Source organism: Salvelinus fontinalis, chromosome 41, assembly GCF_029448725.1.
Source record: "Salvelinus fontinalis isolate EN_2023a chromosome 41, ASM2944872v1, whole genome shotgun sequence".
Lineage (NCBI taxonomy): Eukaryota > Metazoa > Chordata > Actinopteri > Salmoniformes > Salmonidae > Salvelinus > Salvelinus fontinalis.
Window position 1 is genome coordinate 8,352,117 of NC_074705.1, and position 24,192 is coordinate 8,376,308.

At 44.4% G+C, this 24,192-nt stretch overlaps 2 protein-coding genes across 16 annotated transcripts in view; both read right to left on the minus strand.

Moving 5' to 3' along the window:
• LOC129840233 (leucine-rich repeat flightless-interacting protein 2-like) overlaps positions 1 to 21,499 on the minus strand; it is a 48,552-nt gene extending 27,053 nt beyond the window's left edge. For 2 of the 15 annotated variants that reach the window (XM_055907934.1, XM_055907932.1), the window contains exons 1-3: positions 20,274 to 21,496; positions 1,466 to 1,579; positions 933 to 980 (exon numbers count right to left, since the gene is read on the minus strand). In XM_055907934.1, the coding sequence (XP_055763909.1) occupies positions 933 to 980; positions 1,466 to 1,579; positions 20,274 to 20,369 (258 nt within the window). In that variant the 5' untranslated portion in view covers positions 20,370 to 21,496. The other 13 variants (XM_055907929.1, XM_055907948.1, XM_055907949.1 and 10 more) reach the window with 13 other exon arrangements.
• A 965-nt stretch (positions 21,500 to 22,464) lies between these two features.
• LOC129840322 (melanophilin-like) overlaps positions 22,465 to 24,192 on the minus strand; it is a 42,571-nt gene continuing 40,843 nt past the window's right edge. Inside the window, exons 11-15 of the mRNA XM_055908123.1 lie at positions 23,910 to 24,086; positions 23,489 to 23,650; positions 23,184 to 23,237; positions 23,028 to 23,076; positions 22,465 to 22,932 (exon numbers count right to left, since the gene is read on the minus strand). Of these exons, the coding sequence (XP_055764098.1) occupies positions 22,886 to 22,932; positions 23,028 to 23,076; positions 23,184 to 23,237; positions 23,489 to 23,650; positions 23,910 to 24,086 (489 nt within the window). The 3' untranslated portion in view covers positions 22,465 to 22,885. The remainder of the gene's footprint in view (positions 22,933 to 23,027; positions 23,077 to 23,183; positions 23,238 to 23,488; positions 23,651 to 23,909; positions 24,087 to 24,192) is intronic.

Below are 24,192 nucleotides of genomic sequence, written 5' to 3' on the forward strand. Positions count from 1 at the left end.
AGACAGTATATATTATATTACCAGTGTGCAGTAAGCTGTTTCAATAGACAGTATATATTACCGGTGTGCAGTAAGCTGTTTCAATAGACATTATATATGATATTACCAGTGTGCAGTAAGCTGTTTCAATAGACAGTATATATGATATTACCAGTGTGCAGTAAGCTGTTTCAATAGACATTATATATGATATTACCAGTGTGCAGTAAGCTGTTTCAACAGACAGTATATATTATATTACCAGTGTGCAGTAAGCTGTTTCAATAGACAGTATATATTATATTACCAGTGTGCAGTAAGCTGTTTCAATAGACAGTATATATTATATTACCAGTGTGCAGTAAGCTGTTTCAATAGACATTATATATGATATTACCAGTGTGCAGTAAGCTGTTTCAACAGACAGTATATATTATATTACCAGTGTGCAGTAAGCTGTTTCAATAGACAGTATATAATATATTACCAGTGTGCAGTAAGCTGTTTCAATAGACAGTATATATGATATTACCAGTGTGCAGTAAGCTGTTTCAATAGACAGTGTATATTACCGGTGTGCAGTAAGCTGTTTCAACAGACAGTATATATTATATTACCAGTGTGCAGTAAGCTGTTTCAATAGACAGTATATATTATATTACCAGTGTGCAGTAAGCTGTTTCAATAGACAGTATATATTATATTACCAGTGTGCAGTAAGCTGTTTCAATAGACAGTATATATTACCGGTGTGCAGTAAGCTGTTTCAACAGACAGTATATATTATATTACCAGTGTGCAGTAAGCTGTTTCAACAGACAGTATATATTATATTACCAGTGTGCAGTAAGCTGTTTCAACAGACAGTATATATTATATTATCAGAGTCATCATGCAGTCACAGCAGTCTAGCAGAAACTAGCAGGGATCTTATACTGCAGTACACGTCCTACCATCCACTGCTCAATGTGGCCCCATTTGTTGTCCAGACCATAGTATTTCTGGGGGCGGAGAGGAGAGGGCAGGAAGAGGAAACCAGAGGAAGGAAGGCATTAGAAAGGAAAGACAAGGAAATGGAAAGAGATAAAAAGCGACTTGTTTTTTAACAGTGCTGAACCCAAATAATCGTACATGTTAGACAAAAGATACACACAGCGAGTGATTTGATTTAGGTCAAGCGATTTGAAAGATACATTCATTGATCTTTGATCTGACAACGACAGTTAGCATTCAGATGCCAATAGGAGTGAAACGTGAACAGGAAAGAGAGAAGGAGAAAATTTGAAGAAAGGAGGCCTACCTTCTGGCTTTGATACACCTAAAACAAAATGGAGGCCTACCTTCTGGCTTTGATACATCTAAAACAACATGGTGGACAGAAGGAGCAGGACACCACGGAGAAGAGAAGGCAGGACAATAGAAAGACAGTAGGTTAGGACATGTTGTTAGTATGGAAGACAAACAGGTTTTTGGTAAAGTATATTACCACCGTGCAGAGGTGTGTGTGTGTCACCTCTTTCTGCTGTCTCTCCAGTTCCTTCATGCGTATCTCCCGTGCCTCTGCTCTGGCCGCCCGCTTCGCTGCCAGTCTCGCCTCAGCCTGAAGAAGACACAGACAGAGAAAGACAATATGCATTCAACAGGGTGTATGTATAACAGTCAAATCAAACAGACCATACAATATTCCATGGTCTCTAAATCAGTCTCTCTGCAGTGACTACCATTACTGCTAGCGTTAGCGTAAGCAAGCTGAGCAGAAAGTTCAACATAAAACTCAGTAAGCCCATTAGGTAAAGATGACACATTGAGCTGTGCTACTATCAAATAAGTAATAATTTACATGGAAACAGTTAATGAAATAATAGTTGATTATTAAGTTTCAAATGAGAGGGAAGCGTTACCATAGCAGCTAAGAGTGAGGGACTGGGAGCTTGGTGTAGAGGCTATGGTTCCCGTCTTTCTGTTAGTGTTTACTATGCAGCTAGCTGGCTAATATAGCTTGAAACAAGCCTTTGAAGTTAAATTAGATCAGAGTGCTTTTACGTCTGCCCGTCCTCAATAACCTTTAGCATTTGGTTATCAATGCTGCTGTGATCTCGTCACTCATTTCATTGTTTAAGAGAATACCATGATGACCAATAGCCATGCTTAACACACACACACACACACACACACGATTCTGAGCTGATTGCTGTATAGGTTCCAGGTAATCCACTTCTTCTAATACACTGTATGATATTTTATTTGTTAAAAAATATATATATATTTAACTAAGCAAGTCAGTTAAGAACAAATTCTTATTTACAATGACGGCCTACCGGGGAACAGTGGGTTAACTGCCATGTTCACGTGCAGAACGACAGATTTTTAACTCGTCAGCTTGGGGATTCGATCCAGCAACCTTTCGGTTACTGGCCCAACACTATAACCACTAGGCTACCTGCCGCCCCATATTATTATTATTATTATTATATTGTTATCATTATATTGTTCTAAACATAGAACAAAAATGATTTGGTACGTATGATCAGTCTTTTCTAGTTCCGCTTCAGTCTTCTCTAGTTCCGCTTCAGTCTTCTCTAGTTCCGCTTCAGTCTTTTCTAGTTCCGCTTCAGTCTTTTCTAGTTCCGCTTCAGTCTTTTCTAGTTCCGCTTCAGTCTTTTCTAGTTCCGCTTCAGTCTTTTCTAGTTCCGCTTCAGTCTTTTCTAGTTCCGCTTCAGTCTTTTCTAGTTCCGCTTCAGTCTTTTCTAGTTCCGCTTCAGTCTTTTCTAGTTCCGCTTCAGTCTTTTCTAGTTCCGCTTCAGTCTTTTCTAGTTCCGCTTCAGTCTTTTCTAGTTCCGCTTCAGTCTTTTCTAGTTCCGCTTCAGTCTTTTCTAGTTCCGCTTCAGTCTTTTCTAGTTCCGCTTCAGTCTTTTCTAGTTCCGCTTCAGTCTTTTCACACACACACACACACACACACACACACACACACACACACACACACACACACACACACACACACACACACACACCCCAACCGTTTTAATGTCATCAGCTGATATCTGGTCTGGTGACACAGAGCTTCCAGACCAGCTATCAGAGATCATGATTGCATCGACAAAAATGAATAAGGTCCCGAGTCGTTCAGTGAAAGCTGAGATCATGGCCCCAAAATAAAATACTAAACAAATCACTGGCTATCTTACCTTCAACTGAGAAACTGCAGACAGAAAATCCATTCAGGACAGGAACCCACTACTTTATGATTGTCTCTCTATTCCACAACCAAACCATACGAGAACGGCTTTCACTTTCTAGTTCACCACTGAAGTGGCCTTTAGGAAACATATGCGACAGTTTACAGCTTCTACCACAATCTTCAATCACAAGAATAAAAGTGATTCTGAAAAACGCAGGACCAGCAGCAGCCACAAGAGGGGAGTGTTCCCTATGTAGTTTTATTACTGAGAGAGGCTGTGGATGAGCCAGCATTTCTGTCTGGACACTGGTGAGGGCACACCCAACCTCACTCTGACCATAACAGCACTGCTTCCCCTAGCAACAGCCCAGCCTACAACCAAGCACATCTGATTCCCTTCAAAACATATTCAAATAATCAGATTCCACATTTTGATGTCCATGTCATCTTTAATGCTTGTTTCGTTGTCTATTTGCAGAAGAGATCAAATCCGTAAGATCGTTGAGGATTCAATGGCACCATTCCAGTTCATCCTCCACTGTCATACTATTAATCTGAATGTGTAGAAGTACTGTGAAGAGGGCAGTGGCATAGGGCCAGGCAGTGCTGGCAATGCGCATCCACTGGATCCCTTGGTTATGGGGGGCCTGCAAACTCTCACTATCAAGTGTTGCATTGGCCTTCTAGGGATCTACATAGCAGCAGATCCCTAGAAGTTGCATTGGCCTTCTAGGGATCTACATAGCAGCAGATCCCTAGAAGTTGCATTGGCCTTCTAGGGATCTACATAGCAGCAGATCCCTAGAAGTTGCATTGGCCTTCTAGGGATCTACATAGCAGCAGATCCCTAGAAGTTGCATTGGCCTTCTAGGGATCTACATAGCAGCAGATCCCTAGAAGGCCAATGCAACACTTGATAGTGAGAGTTTGCAGGACCTAGAATTTGTACACTATAGACCATTGCATAAGTCATTACATTGTTTAACTGAAAGATGGGCCTACATGTCATTTGCACAGCAACACATCCCAGTCATGGTAATTTGTAACTTTTTTAAATGTATTATATTTGAATGTATTGATGACTAGTACATCTATTTGGTTCACATAACAAACCTCAATGAACAGTTCCAATGTTATTTGTGTTTGTTGTGCAAAGACTGCTGGCAAATATGCAAATACAGTTCAATAATATTGTAGAGGAGATTCAGAGGCATGGTTTATTGGGGGTGTGGCTTTCAATTTGTTATTTTTGGCCACCCGGAAGTGTGAATGTCTTTCCAGTTCATCTGGTCTGTTCCCTTTCAATTACCATTGTGATTTGTGATGAGAGGCCAAGTGATAATTTTGTTCACACAGGCCTGTGAAGATTTAGTCACGGCACTGGAAGAGGGTGTAACTACAGAGATCACCAGGCTACTGAAGGGCCGACTTCTGCCTAACTTCAACACAGACAAAGGTAAATGGAATACCAGTCTGCTAGTTGAGGCTGGTGCTTTATGTTAGCCTGGAAAGGCCTTGAACCAGTCGGGCCTGTTTTCCCTATTGTGCTTGTTTCACAGCTTGTTGAGAGGACGGCGATAGTGATCAGCACACCGGAAACCGTTTGAGTAGCAACACTGCAAAACTGTTTGTAAATGAACACAGGCCGTTAAAGGCCCAGTGCCGTCAAAAACATGATTCCTTTCCTGTGTTTCATATATATTTCCAGGTTGAGGTTGGAATAATACTGTAAAATTGTGAAAATTATGATAATGCCCTTTTAGTGTAAGAGTGTAAGAGCCTGAAATCGCAGCCTGTTGTGGTGGCATGGAATTTTGGCCTGCCTCAGGCAGTACATTAGTTAATAGACCAATAAGAAAGAGGGTTCCAACCCCCCCTGCCAATAACAGCTAGTTTTAACTAACAGACCACTCCCAGACAGTCCTATAATCGTTATTGCTTGAGAAATTGCTCTTTGCTTAAAAAAGCAATTTTTGTTTATTTTTGACCATTTTGATTGAAAACAATGACAAGAAGGTACTTAATTGTTACCCAGAAATTATTTAATTTTGAGATAAAAATAGCTGCATTGGACCTTTAACATGAATTGAAGGGGATGAAATGTAACTGAACTATATCTTTTTTTAACCTTTATTTAATTAGGCAAGTCAGTTAAGAACAAATTCTTATTTACAATGACGGCCTACCCGGGCCAATTGTGTACCGCCCTATGGAACTCCCAATCACAGCCAGATGTGATGCAACCTGGATTTGAACCACGGACTGCAGTGACACCTTTTACACTGAGATGCAGTGCCTTAGACCGCAGCGCCACTCAGGAGCCCACTTGGGAGCAATCTTAATGTTCTCACTCCAAGAGATGTTCTCACTCCTAGAGATGTTCTCACTCCTAGAGATGTTCTCACTCCTAGAGATGTTCTCACTCCTAGAGATGTTCTCACTCCTAGAGATGTTCTCACTCCTAGAGATGTTCTCACTCCTAGAGATGTTCTCACTCCTAGAGATGTTCTCACTCCTAGAGATGTTCTCACTCCTAGAGATGTTCTCACTCCTAGAGAACTAGTGGTGCAAAGCATTCAACAACATCACGTTAACAATCCAAAACGAAACAGAAAATAGAACCTGGATAAGAATGCCAGCCAAGCCAGTAAACAAACCAAACTCAAGAAACGAAGGAAAATGCAATAACCACTAAAGGTATTTATCTTCACTAAAATGTGAAGCAAAGAGCTATTACTAACTAATTACAACCACATGTGACTGCACTGCTGTGTGCCTATTGCCTCAAGCAGTCAAGAACCTGCAGAGAGAGAACTGAGAGACTGAGGCAAGGATTCAATCTGGCTTGGCTGTTGGAGAGAAGTGAAATAGCTTGGATGCTGCCTTGAGCCTGAGACACATGGGTTATTCATTAGTAACAAGCAGCATTCCACGCTGTGAGTCTCAGACTCATAGTCTCACATTGAGCGTCACTGGTACAGTACGGTGGCCTCATCGGGTCACTATTCACTATTCAGGAGATTAGGATACTGGATTATGTCAGGGTAGATTAGGCAGGTAAGCCTGGTGAGACTCAGTCCGGTTCATGGGCCTTCACTGTGAAGAAATCATATGGCAGCCTGCCCAGCCCAGCCTGCCTTACAGCTTGCCCGGTATGCCTGTCAACAAAGACCGATGTGAAGGGTGGAGGTCTGGGGCTGCCTGTCAACAGAGACCAATGAGAAGGGTGGTCTGGGGCTGCCTGTCAACAAAGACCGATGTGGAGGGTGGAGGTCTGGGGCTGCCTGTCAACAGCGACCGATGAGGAGGGTGGTCTGGGGCTGCCTGTCAACAAAGACCGATGAGGAGGGTGGTCTGGGGCTGCCTGTCAACAGAGACCGATGAGGAGGGTGGTCTGGGGCTTCCTGTCAACAGAGACCGATGAGGAGGGTGGTCTGGGGCTGCCTGTCAACAGAGACCGATGAGGAGGGTGGAGGTCTGGGGCTGCCTGTCAACAGAGACCGATGTGGAGGGTGGAGGTCTGGGGCTGCCTGTCAACAAAGACCGATGTGGAGGGTGGAGGTCTGGGGCTGCCTGTCAACAGAGACCGATGAGGAGGGTGGAGGTCTGGGGCTGCCTGTCAACAAAGACCGATGAGGAGGGTGGAGGTCTGGGGCTGCCTGTCAACAGAGACCGATGAGGAGGGTGGAGGTCTGGGGCTGCCTGTCAACAGAGACCAATGCGGAGGGTGGTCTGGGGCTGCCTGTCAACAGAGACCGATGAGGAGGGTGGAGGTCTGGGGCTGCCTGTCAACAGAGACCGATGAGGAGGGTGGAGGTCTGGGGCTGCCTGTCAACAAAGACCGATGAGGAGGGTGGAGGTCTGGGGCTGCCTGTCAACAGAGACCGATGTGGAGGGTGGAGGTCTGGGGCTGCCTGTCAACAGAGACCGATGAGGAGGGTGGAGGTCTGGGGCTGCCTGTCAACAGCGACCGATGAGGAGGGTGGAGGTCTGGGGCTGCCTGTCAACAGAGACCGATGAGGAGGGTGGAGGTCTGGGGCTGCCTGTCAACAGAGACCGATGAGGAGGGTGGAGGTCTGGGGCTGCCTGTCAACAGAGACCGATGTGGAGGGTGGAAGTCTGGGGCTGCCTGTCAACAGAGACCGATGAGGAGGGTGGAGGTCTGGGGCTGCCTGTCAACAAAGACCGATGAGGAGGGTGGTCTGGGGCTGCCTGTCAAGAGACCGATGTCAACAGAGAACGATGAGGAGGGTGGTGTTGGGCTGCCTAGGCAAGAGACCGATGAGGAGGGTGGAGGTCTGGGGCTGCCTGTCAACAGAGAACGATGAGGAGGGTGGTATGGGGCTGCCTAGGCAAGTGTAGACCATATCAGAGTCAGCATCGTAGATAATTTCAGACACTCAATCACATCCTAGCCTGCCTTAAAGCTGTAATATGTCACTTTTTGGGTGACACAACCAAATTCACAGAGAAATGTGAGTTATAGATCTGTCATTTTCATTGAAAGCAATATACAGGGGGTACCGGTACCGAGTCAATGTGCGGGGGTACAAGTTAGTCGAGGTAATTTGTACATGTAGGTAGGGGTAAAGTGACTATGCATCGATAATAAACCAAGTAGCAGCAACATAAAAAAAAAGGGGGAGGTGGGAGTCAATGCTAATAGTCGGGGAGCCAATTTTCTTGCTGTTCAGCAGTCTGATGGCTTGGGGGAAGAAGCTGTTAAGAAGCCTTTTGGACCTAGACTTGGTGCTCTGGTACCGCTTGCCATGCGGTAGCAGAGAGAACAGTTTATGACTATAGGTTGGCTGGAGTCTTTGGCAATTTTTAGGGCCTTCCTCTGACACCGCCTGGTATAGAGGTCCTGGATGGCAGGAAGCTTGGCCCCAGTGATGTACTGGGCTGTATACACTACCCTCCGTAGTGTCATTTTAGTGGATCTATGGAAATATTGCCACTAAATCAAATTCAAGTGTAGGGACATGTGACAATAAAGTGAATGACTAAGTTAACAGAACTTATATAATTTCATTGGGGGAAAAGTAATGGAAGATGAACCTGTGAAAATGGTGTCTATGCTTCAAGCCATAACTTTACATCTCTGGTCACAAAAAAAGTAACGTTGGATCACGCATTGTAGGCCTATATACAGGACAGAAATACCAGAAATATAATCCAGGATTTTTACAACTGGCTGCATCCATCCCCTTCGAGACAAAACACTCCCCCTGGTTTCTTTTTCATTTAACCTTTATTTAACTAGGCAAGTCAGTTATGAACAAATTCTTATGTACAATGACGGCCTACCCCAGATGACACTGGGCCAATTGTGCGCCGCCCTATGGGACTCCCAATCACAGCCGGATGTGATACAGCCTGGATTCGAACCAGGGACTGTAGTGACGCCTCTTGCACTGAGATGCAGTGCCTTAGACTGCTGCGTCACTCGGGAGTCCAGTTCTTAATGACTGCTGTGATAAAACTAGCCACTGGTCAGTACTATTAGAGGCCTGGAAGCTTGTCGGCTTGGACAGCAGCAGCTCCCATCCAGAGCGGACCTCATGGAGGCTTGGACAGCAGCAGCTCCCATCCAGAGCGGACCTCATGGAGGCTTGGACAGCAGCAGCTCCCATCCAGAGCGGACCTCATGGAGGCTTGGACAGCAGCAGCTCCCATCCAGAGCAGACCTCATGGAGGCTTGGACAGCAGCAGCTCCCATCCAGAGCGGACCTCATGGAGGCTTGGACAGCAGCAGCTCCCATCCAGAGCAGACCTCATGGAGGCTTGGACAGCAGCAGCTCCCATCCAGAGCGGACCTCATGGAGGCTTGGACAGCAGCAGCTCCCATCCAGAGCGGACCTCATGGAGGCTTGGACAGCAGCAGCTCCCATCCAGAGCGGCTTCATGGAGGCTTGGACAGCAGCAGCTCCCATCCAGAGCAGACCTCATGGAGGCTTGGACAGCAGCAGCTCCCATCCAGAGCGGACCTCATGGAGGCTTGGACAGCAGCAGCTCCCATCCAGAGCGGACCTCATGGAGGCTTGGACAGCAGCAGCTCCCATCCAGAGCGGACCTCATGGAGGCTTGGACAGCAGCAGCTCCCATCCAGAGCGGACCTCATGGAGGCTTGGACAGCAGCAGCTCCCATCCAGAGCGGACCTCATGGAGGCTTGGACAGCAGAAGCTCCCATCCAGAGCGGACCTCATGGAGGCTTGGACAGCAGCAGCTCCCATCCAGAGCGGACCTCATGGAGGCTTGGACAGCAGCAGCTCCCATCCAGAGCGGACCTCATGGAGGCTTGGACAGCAGCAGCTCCCATCCAGAGCGGACCTCATGGAGGCTTGGACAGCAGCAGCTCCCATCCAGAGCGGACCTCATGGAGGCTTGGACAGCAGCAGCTCCCATCCAGAGCGGACCTCATGGAGGCTTGGACAGCAGAAGCTCCCATCCAGAGCGGACCTCATGGAGGCTTGGACAGCAGCAGCTCCCATCCAGAGCGGACCTCATGGAGGCTTGGACAGCAGCAGCTCCCATCCAGAGCGGACCTCATGGAGGCTTGGACAGCAGCAGCTCCCATCCAGAGCAGACCTCATGGAGGCTTGGACAGCAGCAGCTCCCATCCAGAGCAGACCTCATGGAGGCTTGGACAGCAGCAGCTCCCATCCAGAGCGGACCTCATGGAGGCTTAAAAGCAGAACAGCTTTGTAACTCCAGATGTTTTCCTTCACCAGTGTCAAGACCTTCACAGGCATGATGCATCCCCACGGATCTATTCATAGCCAGGCTCTCTGAATGAGAGGAGAGGGAAGGGCCACCTCAACACTTACTGGAAAATAAAGTCTCTTGGAAGTTATCAAGTGCATTCCTCTCATAGGGGCAAATCCCAACTTCCCGTTAAGACGAAATTCTCTGTTCTGCCATTGACCTCAATGAAAGTTAGGCTTCGCCCCATCGTGAACACATAAGTGCAGGAAAATATGATCATTATAAACGGTTGATCACTTGAACCTAAATAGTTTAGTAAAAGTGTAATGCCCTGTACTGTATAGTACATTCTAGTCTCATGCTGTGCTCATGTTATTGTTGGGGGCAGTGTAGAGTTTCCCATTCAGGTGTGTTGTGACAACACCATAAAAGTACATTCTAGTCTCATGATGTGTTGAAGCAGTAGTCCTATTTGAGGGTTGAGCACTTAGCTTGGAGTTTTCTGGGGTGTTTTGAGACTAATGTCCGTCCAGAGAACACATGGTGTCTGTCTGATACATCCCCGTATAGGCCAGTGCCCTGATATATACATAGCAGCATTTTACAGTGCTAATCTTCTTAGCAGGAGCCTCATGCAGAGATGTATGCACTTTGAAGAGCAGCACTTCTGCTGTGTGTGTGTGTGTGTGTGTGTGTGTGTGTGTGTGTGTGTGTGTGTGTGTGTGTGTGTGTGTGTGTGTGTGTGTGTGTGTGTGTGTGTGTGTGTGTGTGTGTGTGTGCGTGTGCGTGTGTGCGTGTGTGCGTGTGTGTGCGGGCGCGTTAGGCTCTTTAGACCATATTATAAAGACACTTAACAGAAAAAATTGCTCTGCCGTGATGCCCAACATGCTGATGAAAGTGAGGGGAGGGTGAGGGGTGGCAGTATAGTCACATCCCCTAATATCAACACAGTCAGGGAGGACAAGTTAAGAGAGCCGGAACATGTAGCAATGACTCCATCATGTTTCAGATATCTGGCATGCCTGTGTCGCTGTAAGCTAAGCAGTCAAACCTTTACGTTCACCTATCAGATCATTTCACACAACGGTGACTACAGCACTTCAAGGAAGGAAGGTTAGGCCTCTGACTCCGTAGATGTATTGAATCATGATGGCTGATGGAAGATCAAAGGTAGCTGGGAGTCTAGACTAGTCGCCTGTTCATCACGCTTCACTAATCGCCTGCCACCTCGCCCAACGCTACACAGCGACTTAACAGTTCCAATGCAGTCATTTTTATTTCAATATCAAATCATTTCTGGGAAACAATTAAGTACACTACCGTGATTGTTTTTCAATTAAAATGGTCAAAAGAAACTAAAATAGCTTCTCAGCAAAGAGCAATTTCTTTAGCAAGAATTTTGCTCGGACTGTCTTAGAGTGGTCTGGCTGGAGGAAAACTGAAAACTAGCTGTTATTGGCAGAGAGGTTTGGAACTCTCTTTCTTATTGGTCTATTAATTCATTTACCGGTGATGTCACCAGGCAGGCCAAAACTCCATCCCACCAAAACAGGCTGAAATTTCAGGCGATCCTCTCAAACTCATTGGGAATCCCTTTTGGATTTAATGGGTCAAATAATGTTTGATTTGAGACATGATTAATGATTTAGCCAGAATACAGTAAAAGCTGGTTATTGTTGCCATGCCACTACTCCAGCAGTGATTAAAGCGCAGGTTCACGTTTTTCTTCATGAATGTTGTTCTGGAGGCAGCTCTGCAGAGTACTAGCTGGCACAGCCACAAAGTCATAGAATCTGATTTTAAACCTAACCCTAACCTTAACCAGACTGCTAACCCTAATGCCTAACCTTAAATTAAGACCAAAAAGCACTTCTTTTTTTCAGGAATCTTTACAATATAGGCAATTTTGACTTTCCAGCTGGTCTATCTAAGGGGAAATCGCTAAATTCTGCCTTCAGGACAAGACTCATGACAATAAATGCCAACCTGCGATTAAAGCAGGATGTGGATGATGCTGAGAGGCTTAAGAGATGCAGGTCACTGGCATAGACACATTCCAATCCCCTGGTGCAGAGGGGCTGCTGAGTGCTTTGACACACAAACACACACATGCACAGATCGCATGCACACATATACACACACATGCACACATATACACAAACACACACACACACACACACACACAAAAGTGGATACACACACACATGAACATGTACACACACCAATACACACATAAATGTGAAACCCAAGGGAACAGCTGTCAGCTTGCCCAGTAGGTCAGACTTCACCAGCTAGAAGATGAAAGTCAGCCAAAAGCCCATCTCTTCCTCCTCACATGCCCCCAACCCAAGCCCACCATGGGCCCCTGTACTGCCCCCCCCCCCCACCCCTCCTTTTAATACTGGAGCTGTCTATCTGTTAATTCCTCCTAATTCCACAGGGACACACCCCCTAACATCATGTTTAACCATTGACTAAGGATTCTGAATCTGGCCTGGCTGTATTTGTCAAACAACACCCTGGTAGTAATGATATGACTAGCAGGTACCTGCTGAATATCACTGTCAAACAACACCCTGGTAGTAATGATATGACTAGCAGGTACCTGCTGAATATTACTGTCAAACACCCTGGCACTAATGATACGACTAGCAGGTACCTGCTGAATATTACTGTCAAACACCACCCTGGTAGTAATGATATGACTAGCAGGTACCTGCTGAATATTACTGTCAAACACCACCCTGGTAGTAATGATATGACTAGCAGGTACCTGCTGAATATTACTGTCAAACACCACCCTGGCACTAATGATATGACTAGCAGGTACCTGCTGAATATTACTGTCAAACAACACCCTGGCACTAATGATATGACTAGCAGGTACCTGCTGAATATTACTGTCAAACACCACCCTGGTAGTAATGATATGACTAGCAGGTACCTGCTGAATATCACTGTCAAACAACACCCTGGTAGTAATGATATGACTAGCAGGTACCTGCTGAATATCACTGTCAAACAACACCCTGACACTAATGATATGACTAGCAGGTACCTGCTGAATATCACTGTCAAACAACACCCTGACACTAATGATATGACTAGCAGGTACCTGCTGAATATTACTGTCAAACAACACCCTGGCACTAATGATATGACTAGCAGGTACCTGCTGAATATTACTGTCAAACAACACCCTGGCACTAATGATATGACTAGCAGGTACCTGCTGAATATTACTGTCAAACAACACCCTGGCACTAATGACATGACTAGCAGGTACCTGCTGAATATTACTGTCAAACACCCTGGCACTAATGATATGACTAGCAGGTAACAGCTGAATATCACTGTCAAACAACACCCTGGCACTAATGATACGACTAGCAGGTACCTGCTGAATATTACTGTCAAACAACACCCTGGTAGTAATGATATGACTAGCAGGTACCTGCTGAATATTACTGTCAAACAACACCCTGGTAGTAATGATATGACTAGCAGGTACCTGCTGAATATCACTGTCAAACAACACCCTGGTAGTAATGATATGACTAGCAGGTACCTGCTGAATATCACTGTCAAACAACACCCTGGTAGTAATGATATGACTAGCAGGTACCTGCTGAATATCACTGTCAAACAACACCCTGGTAGTAATGATATGACTAGCAGGTACCTGCTGAATATTACTGTCAAACAACACCCTGGCACTAATGATACGACTAGCAGGTACCTGCTGAATATCACTGTCAAACAACACCCTGGTACTAATGATATGACTAGCAGGTACCTGCTGAATATTACTGTCAAACACCCTGGTACTAATGATATGACTAGCAGGTACCTGCTGAATATTACTGTCAAACACCCTGGTACTAATGATATGACTAGCAGGTACCTGCTGAATATTACTGTCAAACACCCTGGCACTAATGATATGACTAGCAGGTACCTGCTGAATATTACTGTCAAACACCCTGGTACTAATGATATGACTAGCAGGTACCTGCTGAATATTACTGTCAAACAACACCCTGGCACTAATGACATGACTAGCAGGTACCTGCTGAATATCACTGTCAAACAACACTCTGGCACTAATGATACGACTAGCAGGTACCTGCTGAATATTACTGTCAAACAACACCCTGGCACTAATGATATGACTAGCAGGTACCTGCTGAATATTACTGTCAAACACCCTGGTACTAATGATATGACTAGCAGGTACCTGCTGAATATTACTGTCAAACACCCTGGCACTAATGATATGACTAGCAGGTACCTGCTGAATATTACTGTCAAACACCCTGGTACTAATGATATGACTAGCAGGTACCTGCTGAATATTACTGTCAAACACCCTGGCACTAATGATATGACTAGCAGGTACCTGCTGAATATTACTGTCAAACACCCTGGTACTAATGATATGACTAGCAGGTACCTGCTGAATATCACTGTCAAACAACACCCTGGCACTAATGATATGACTAGCAGGTACCTGCTGAATATCACTGTCAAACAACACCCTGGCACTAATGATACGACTAGCAGGTACCTGCTGAATATTACTGTCAAACACCCTGGTACTAATGATATGACTAGCAGGTACCTGCTGAATATCACTGTCAAACAACACCCTGGCACTAATGATACGACTAGCAGGTACCTGCTGAATATTACTGTCAAACAACACCCTGGCACTAATGATATGACTAGCAGGTACCTGCTGAATATTACTGTCAAACAACACCCTGGCACTAATGATATGACTAGCAGGTACCTGCTGAATATTACTGTCAAACAACACCCTGGTAGTAATGATATGACTAGCAGGTACCTGCTGAATATTACTGTCAAACAACACCCTGGTAGTAATGATATGACTAGCAGGTACCTGCTGAATATTACTGTCAAACAACACCCTGGCACTAATGATATGACTAGCAGGTACCTGCTGAATATCACTGTCAAACAACACCCTGGTAGTAATGATATGACTAGCAGGTACCTGCTGAATATTACTGTCAAACACCCTGGCACTAATGATATGACTAGCAGGTACCTGCTGAATATCACTGTCAAACAACACCCTGGCACTAATGATACGACTAGCAGGTACCTGCTGAATATTACTGTCAAACAACACCCTGGTAGTAATGATATGACTAGCAGGTACCTGCTGAATATTACTGTCAAACAACACCCTGGTAGTAATGATATGACTAGCAGGTACCTGCTGAATATCACTGTCAAACAACACCCTGGTAGTAATGATATGACTAGCAGGTACCTGCTGAATATCACTGTCAAACAACACCCTGGTAGTAATGATATGACTAGCAGGTACCTGCTGAATATCACTGTCAAACAACACCCTGGTAGTAATGATATGACTAGCAGGTACCTGCTGAATATTACTGTCAAACAACACCCTGGCACTAATGATACGACTAGCAGGTACCTGCTGAATATCACTGTCAAACAACACCCTGGTACTAATGATATGACTAGCAGGTACCTGCTGAATATTACTGTCAAACACCCTGGTACTAATGATATGACTAGCAGGTACCTGCTGAATATTACTGTCAAACACCCTGGTACTAATGATATGACTAGCAGGTACCTGCTGAATATTACTGTCAAACACCCTGGCACTAATGATATGACTAGCAGGTACCTGCTGAATATTACTGTCAAACACCCTGGTACTAATGATATGACTAGCAGGTACCTGCTGAATATTACTGTCAAACAACACCCTGGCACTAATGACATGACTAGCAGGTACCTGCTGAATATCACTGTCAAACAACACTCTGGCACTAATGATACGACTAGCAGGTACCTGCTGAATATTACTGTCAAACAACACCCTGGCACTAATGATATGACTAGCAGGTACCTGCTGAATATTACTGTCAAACACCCTGGTACTAATGATATGACTAGCAGGTACCTGCTGAATATTACTGTCAAACACCCTGGCACTAATGATATGACTAGCAGGTACCTGCTGAATATTACTGTCAAACACCCTGGTACTAATGATATGACTAGCAGGTACCTGCTGAATATTACTGTCAAACACCCTGGCACTAATGATATGACTAGCAGGTACCTGCTGAATATTACTGTCAAACAACACCCTGGTAGTAATGATATGACTAGCAGGTACCTGCTGAATATTACTGTCAAACAACACCCTGGTAGTAATGATATGACTAGCAGGTACCTGCTGAATATCACTGTCAAACAACACCCTGGTAGTAATGATATGACTAGCAGGTACCTGCTGAATATTACTGTCAAACAACACCCTGGCACTAATGATACGACTAGCAGGTACCTGCTGAATATCACTGTCAAACAACACCCTGGTACTAATGATATGACTAGCAGGTACCTGCTGAATATTACTGTCAAACACCCTGGTACTAATGATATGACTAGCAGGTACCTGCTGAATATTACTGTCAAACACCCTGGTACTAATGATATGACTAGCAGGTACCTGCTGAATATTACTGTCAAACACCCTGGCACTAATGATATGACTAGCAGGTACCTGCTGAATATTACTGTCAAACACCCTGGTACTAATGATATGACTAGCAGGTACCTGCTGAATATTACTGTCAAACAACACCCTGGCACTAATGACATGACTAGCAGGTACCTGCTGAATATCACTGTCAAACAACACTCTGGCACTAATGATACGACTAGCAGGTACCTGCTGAATATTACTGTCAAACAACACCCTGGCACTAATGATATGACTAGCAGGTACCTGCTGAATATTACTGTCAAACACCCTGGTACTAATGATATGACTAGCAGGTACCTGCTGAATATTACTGTCAAACACCCTGGCACTAATGATATGACTAGCAGGTACCTGCTGAATATTACTGTCAAACACCCTGGTACTAATGATATGACTAGCAGGTACCTGCTGAATATTACTGTCAAACACCCTGGCACTAATGATATGACTAGCAGGTACCTGCTGAATATTACTGTCAAACACCCTGGTACTAATGATATGACTAGCAGGTACCTGCTGAATATCACTGTCAAACAACACCCTGGCACTAATGATATGACTAGCAGGTACCTGCTGAATATCACTGTCAAACAACACCCTGGCACTAATGATACGACTAGCAGGTACCTGCTGAATATTACTGTCAAACACCCTGGTACTAATGATATGACTAGCAGGTACCTGCTGAATATCACTGTCAAACAACACCCTGGCACTAATGATACGACTAGCAGGTACCTGCTGAATATTACTGTCAAACAACACCCTGGCACTAATGATATGACTAGCAGGTACCTGCTGAATATTACTGTCAAACAACACCCTGGCACTAATGATATGACTAGCAGGTACCTGCTGAATATTACTGTCAAACAACACCCTGGTAGTAATGATATGACTAGCAGGTACCTGCTGAATATTACTGTCAAACAACACCCTGGTAGTAATGATATGACTAGCAGGTACCTGCTGAATATTACTGTCAAACAACACCCTGGCACTAATGATATGACTAGCAGGTACCTGCTGAATATCACTGTCAAACAACACCCTGACACTAATGATACGACTAGCAGGTACCTGCTAATGATGTCTGTCTGTCATCTGCAGCTCTCAACGGTTTGTTATCACATGACTGGGGGCTTCAGGCCTCACTGCACTTGGTTTGGTTTGAGAGACACTTGGCGTCTCATTGAGAACCATTTCCACTGAGCAACAGATTGGAGTATTATGGCGTCTTGTCAGTGCCATAGATTATAGTGTGTAGAGATGGGAGAGAGACAGGACTGGAGTAAGCAGATTTATATTGCAGTAGTTGCATTAGAACATTCCTGTATGTGTGTGTGTGTGTGTGTGTGTGTGTGTGTGTGTGTGTGTGTGTGTGTGTGTGTGTGTGTGTGTGTGTGTGTGTGTGTGTGTGTGTGTGTGTGTGTGTGTGTGTGTGTGTGTGTGTGTGTTCAAAACAACCCCATATTCTGCTCAAGAACAGCTGTATAGCTTTGTCAACACTGTTCTGAGGACGAGGCACACAGTGTGTTATTATATTCCAGTATGTCAACATCCCATTTCAGATCATATTCTCATTAGCATGCGGGTGGGAGTGTCTTCTGAAGGGCCTTCACATCATGTTGTCACTCATATGGTGACCAAGCCCTCCTCTGATTTCAGCACTAAACAAAACACTCCCTTCCTGGTTGCTTAGCTCCCACCACACCCATGACAATTAGGGACGTTTATGTGTTCAAGGATCTGACTAGTGGTTCTGACTGATAGAACCTTTGTGTTTCTGTACAGACACATATGATTCTTATTGCACATTGACTTATTACCTGTATACTTCTTTATTTAGAAGAGAGAGAGAGCGAGGTGTAGAACCTTTCAGGGGGAATATGATGGTCCACATAGTGAGGCTTTTACGTCAGTTTACAGACGTGGCTGGTCAGAAAACCTACAGCACACCATTACACTGGTGAGTTGTTTTAATATCATCAAGGACCGGGGTTACATGTTGATAAAATCAACCAGATGAAAATGGAAGAGCTGGACTCTAGTGACATTTTGGAGGCCATTTGCAATGGGCACCGGGCGCAGCAAGTCAATATTTTGTGGTCACTGGTCAACAGACTTCAGTCTATAGTTGGTCCGAAGCCTGTCCTTACAAATACTAGCCGGAGTCTCACTAGAGCCCTGGACTTTTTTATTTTAACCTTCATTTAACTAGGCAAGAACAAATTCCCATTTACAATGACAGCCTACCGGGGAACAATGGGTTAACTGCCTTATTCAGGGGGAGAACAACAGATTTTTACCTTGTCAGCTGAGGGATTTGATCCAGTAACCCCAACGTTCTAACTACTAGGCTACCTGGCGCCAGATTTCAATATAGTATGATGACAAACTGTCTGTTGATCTCCCTATGACTGTATCCCCATCAACTTCTGATTGTGTTTCCTCCACCCCAAAAACATCATCTCACATCACATGTGGTCTCTGTGGCTCAGTAAGTAGAGCATGGTGCTTGCAATGCCAGGGTTGTGGGTTTGATTCCTGCTGGGATTGCCACATGAAAAGTGTTTAAAAGCATCTGCTAAATTTGGATATTATATGATGTGGTTTACTTTATCTCCTGTCATTGGTCTGCACTGATTTGTTTTCACCTATCATGTGACCTCAAATTGTTGTAAAGAGAGGAGACAAGGGGAGAAAGCCAGTTCAGACTCCCCTCAGTACTGAGATGCACCCCTCATTGCAGTATGACCTACATCTATCTTTTTCTCTCTCTCGCTCGCTCTCTCTCTCTCTCTCCTGCTTCTTTAATAAGCGTCATGGATAGATGATAGACAGATAGATGAATAGGTGATGATGAATAGATGATATGTGATAGGTGATAGATGATATATGGATAGATGATATATGATAGGTGATAGGTGATATATGATATATGGATAGATGATAGATGATAGGTGATATATGATAGGTGATAGATGATAGGTGATATATGATAGGTGACAGATGATATATGGATAGATGATGGGTGATAGATGATATATGATAGATGATATATGAATAGATGATAGGTGATAGGTGATAGATGAATAGGACATGGATCAATAGCTAGGAAATCTGACATGACAGTTGGTACCCATTTCAACTTGCAAGGAGAAAACAAACGTGTCCTTGCCACAAAGGTCATCCCCAATTGTCTTTATCAAGCAATTTACCCCTCAACAATTCCCCCATTCATTTTGTCGCTTTGATCTACTGTCCATCCACATGCCAGTTTATGTAGGCCAAGCAAACAATGTCCGTGTTTCCTTCTACAAATAATGCGTCTTTGTCTGTTAGTCCAGGGAATGCCTTGCACACAGCATCGGAGAGGCAGTACGATACACGTCCATTACACCCAGTGAATAATAATTACCACGCTGTGTTCGTCAGTTGAGAAGGGTGTGGGCTGCAGCAACTGATGCATGTTGAATAGTCCTGGTGTAGCCTAAGCTAAGTGGTTCCCAACCTTTTTCGGTTACTATTCCACCAACTAAATGTTGTTCTGTCCGGAGTACCCCTGAAGTACCCCCTCATGTGCATTTTACCAGTAAGCTTATAGTCTCACGAGTCTTCTTAAGTACCCCCTGTGGATAGGCCAAGTACCCCCAGGGGTCCTACTGCCCCAGGTTGGGAACGTCTGGTCTAGGCTATGTATGATAGACATGCTCGTGTCTTTATGTTGGCATAATATATACGTATAACATAGGCTTAAATTGAAGGCACTCCGTGGAATAGGTTTGGCGCAGTATGACGAGCACTGCCTCCCAAAATAAGAAGAAAAAACATATCCCAAAACTTACCTCTCGAGCAATTTGACTGAGGGCATCGTCCTCCGCGGTCAGTCTCTCCCTGTTGGGGATTCTTTTTCTTCCACTGCCAGTAATCTGAGTTCCCATGTTTGTGTATTCTGTGATAAAGTCCTAACTGTAGCATACGTGTCAGCCCCGAAGAAATTCAAAAAGGGAACAGAGGAGCCGAATGATGACGATGAAGGGCACGCTGGAAAAATATCATCACCATCTCCACGTAATGGAAAAATAGCTCACCAATAACACGCGAAAACAAGTAAACTATTTTCAATCGGGTAGCTACAATGTAACAACAATCCATCATCAATTCGCTTCCCAGGCACGAGACGTGATGCCATTCTGATACATTGTTTCAACGTAACCGCCTTCAAACGTAACAAACTGCATCACGAATATCCTTGATTCCTGTTGCTGATAAACAACTAATATCACACGCGTCACTTTGATGTGTCAAAACACCCTCATAGCATCAGGCTACCGCTTTGGGTGCCTTGGAAAACGAATTGTCATCTAGCTAATCCTAGGTTTCGGTATGGAACACTAAAACAAGAACACACGCGAGCCTGATAAAGAATCGTTCTGTAGGTAGACCTAATAGCGATTGAATAATGTCCTCGTTATTTGCTTTAGTAGGACGCGGGAGTCGACGAGATGTCAAAGCCGATGGAGGAAAGTTTTATTGCAGCGCAATCCCGGATGATGACCACAGCGGGATGAATACACGTTCCGGGGCAGAGCCTCGAGCCTGCTGTAGATAGATAGTGGACACAGTATGGACGGGATGGGTGTACTCAAAACAGTCGAATTTTACTGGTCATACAATTGTCAAATCAGTTCCTTTGTGGTGTTTTCGTTCAGAATGTATCGTATAGCTTGAGAAAGGTTTGATGCCTTAACAAATATTCTGTAGCCTAATGACCCGAATGGAATAACCCTGGAATGCAAGAAGCAGGCCTGTCAGTTGACATGGTCTTTAGACGTCTCCAATAGTCTCGATGCAAACAGATAGGCTATTATCCTACTACTATTTTAGAAGGTAGGTCAGCACTGAGTTCAACCAAATAAATCTCACTTGCCATGTCGAAATTGTGGCATAGGTCTGTAATGGCAATTATCTGAATAGCAGCGTGTTTATCTTATTACTTTGTTTCGGTGCATTTCCGATTCAAGCCTAAATTATAATATCAGACAATTTTAATCTGTAACGTTAACTCTGACCTCATGTCTAGTCAGTAAACTAGCTGAACGCCTTCTGTTTATGCCGGAGAGCTCAGTGCCAATCCATAGCTACTGCGGGGAAATCACTCCCTCTAGTGGAGAAAGATAAGATAACAGATTTGCCCTGAATTATTGTTTTTTTTGTGTAATTCATGTTATTGCAGTTGAATTTATGTTATTTGGTGTCATTCAAATCAAATCAAATGTATTTGTCACATGCACCGAATACAACAGTTGTAGACCTTACAGTGAAATGCTTACTTACAAGCCTTTAACCAACAATGCAGGTTTAAAGAAAATACCTATAAAAAAGGTAAGAGATAATAATAACAAATAATTAAAGAGCAGCAGTAAATAACACTAGTGGGGCTTTATATGCAGGGGGTACCGGTACAGAGTCATCAATGTGCGGGGGCACCGGTGTCGAGCTAATTGAGGTAATATGTACATGTAGGTAGAGTTATTAAGGTGACTATGCATAGATAATACCAGAGAGTAGCAGCAGCGTGGGGGGGTTGCAATGCAAATAGTCTGGGTAGCCATTTGATTAGCTGTTCAGGAGTCTTATGGCTTGGGGGTAGAAGCTGTTTAGAAGCCTCTTGGACCTAGACTTGGTACTCTGGTACCTCATCCACGGTCGAGAATGCTACGCTAACAGGATCTCAAAACTACCATGATTGGCTAAGCAATAATGTTAAATAATATGAATGTGAAAACGCTGTGTCACTAGGTGGCAGCAATCTGCCTGCAATCTGCCTGCAATCACTATACCAATATGGGTTGGGCAGAGCGGGCCTTCCTACCTGTAGTGTATGTTAAGATCCTCTCAGAATAGAAACACTCAAACACTCAACAGTTGATGTGATACAATTTATTAGATGCAGAAGCCCAGTGACAGCATAATACACTGCAGCTTTTCAAATGATACAATATATATATATATATATATATATATATAGTCACTTTTGGCCTATATGGCACAGATTCATTTTTTAAATCAGGAAACTTAGACTGTTTTGCAGCAGGAAGCCCAATTCTGATATTTTTTTCCCACAAATTGCCCTTTTAACCAATCACATCGGATCCTCTCATGAGTTTAGACATCAGATACATTGAGACTGAGAGGATCCTTCAGAATGCGTCTGATTCTCAGGCAGTAAACCAGGGTTGTTCTTGCATTGAACATAGCTATGGTATAGCCTGCTTTTACAGCACATAACTGCTGTGCATTGTGGGTGTGGATATACCATTAACATATTGTAACAATGTGGATATGAGAGTGACATCAGATACACAGTGGATCAGTGACAGATACGGTTTAAGGTATATTTCAGTCACTAAGATAATACATTCAGTATCATCGGGCTTATTCGTCATACAGTCCTTTACATGTGATTGTATTTCCTTTGGGATCCTGAGCCGTTGCTGGGTTCTGATGGTGGAAACAAGAGGAGAAGGTCATGAGAACAGTTGGTCAGGACTGAAAGACGACATATTAGGGGCATCACAATATGCTTTGGGCCTTACTTGTGGGGAAGTCTTGGTTAAACCTTTTCCTGTTCTGCGAACCTGATATCTGTCAGATAGAAGAGTTGTTTGAGACAACAGCATGCGACAACAATAAGCATCGAAGCGAGCCCAAGAGGGGCTGAAGAGAATTAGTGACGTGCACAACATAATCACCTTTTTCTTCCCTGAGGCACTTAGAGCAGCAAGCTTGTTCTCCAAATCAGACACCTAAGAGAGAAGGAATGAAAAGACACAGTACAAATTATACCCCCTCTGAAGAAAACCAAGTTATCTGTAAATAATAGATACATCAACTAAATGAGCGCCAGTGTTTTATTATTCTTTCTTCATGCATCCCTGTAGGCTACAATGTTTCTTGGAAAGCTACAGTTGGCGGTGTGCTTTTAAGTCCGTACAGCACATCCCTGTTGAGTAGAAAGCCTGCTCAGTAGAACCCGCAGTAGAGCCTCGTCACCTACCTCACTTTCAGTGCTCTGGACCCGATGTGCAGTCAGGGCCACCACGTCCTCCAGGTCAGAGAGCTCCGAGTCTGTGGCCCCTCCGAAGCGGTTCTTGGCACTCTGCTCCAGATGCTTCAGCTTCTTCTCCAGGTCAAAAGACTTCCCTGAGGTCATGTACACCTGGAACAGGGCACAGAACAACCACCACAAATGCACCCTTACAGATGAGCTGCTAACCAAACACCATTAGCATGCTAACAGTTTCCAGACTAGACGGCTTGGAATACAAAGCGAATCTCTGCTTTAAGACAACACAAGACGTCTCTCCGCATGCTTTAAACAAAAGGCAGGCTTAGCTCCAGACCTACACTTCACACAGCTATTTTGATTGGATTATGATTGCTTGGGAGGAAAAGAGGAGTGTGATTTTTAAGCTTACATTTTCCTCAAGTTCTCTGTAAGACTCAGCTGCTTTCCTTACGTCAGCCACGTCAATTATCATGGGGCTGTCATTAGACGTTATTGAGGGGAAGTACTCGTTCATTGCGCTTTCAGCGGCATTAATGGTTCTTAGAAACTCTTTGGTGATGTCACAGAGGGCCGCCGCGGTGGATCTCTGAAAGCCATGTAAGGGAACAGAAATTAGCCGGTGGGAAATGACCTACGTCTCCTACATGTAGAGAAGGTGATTTGGAATCCCACCTTCGCGATCAGGTAGCCCT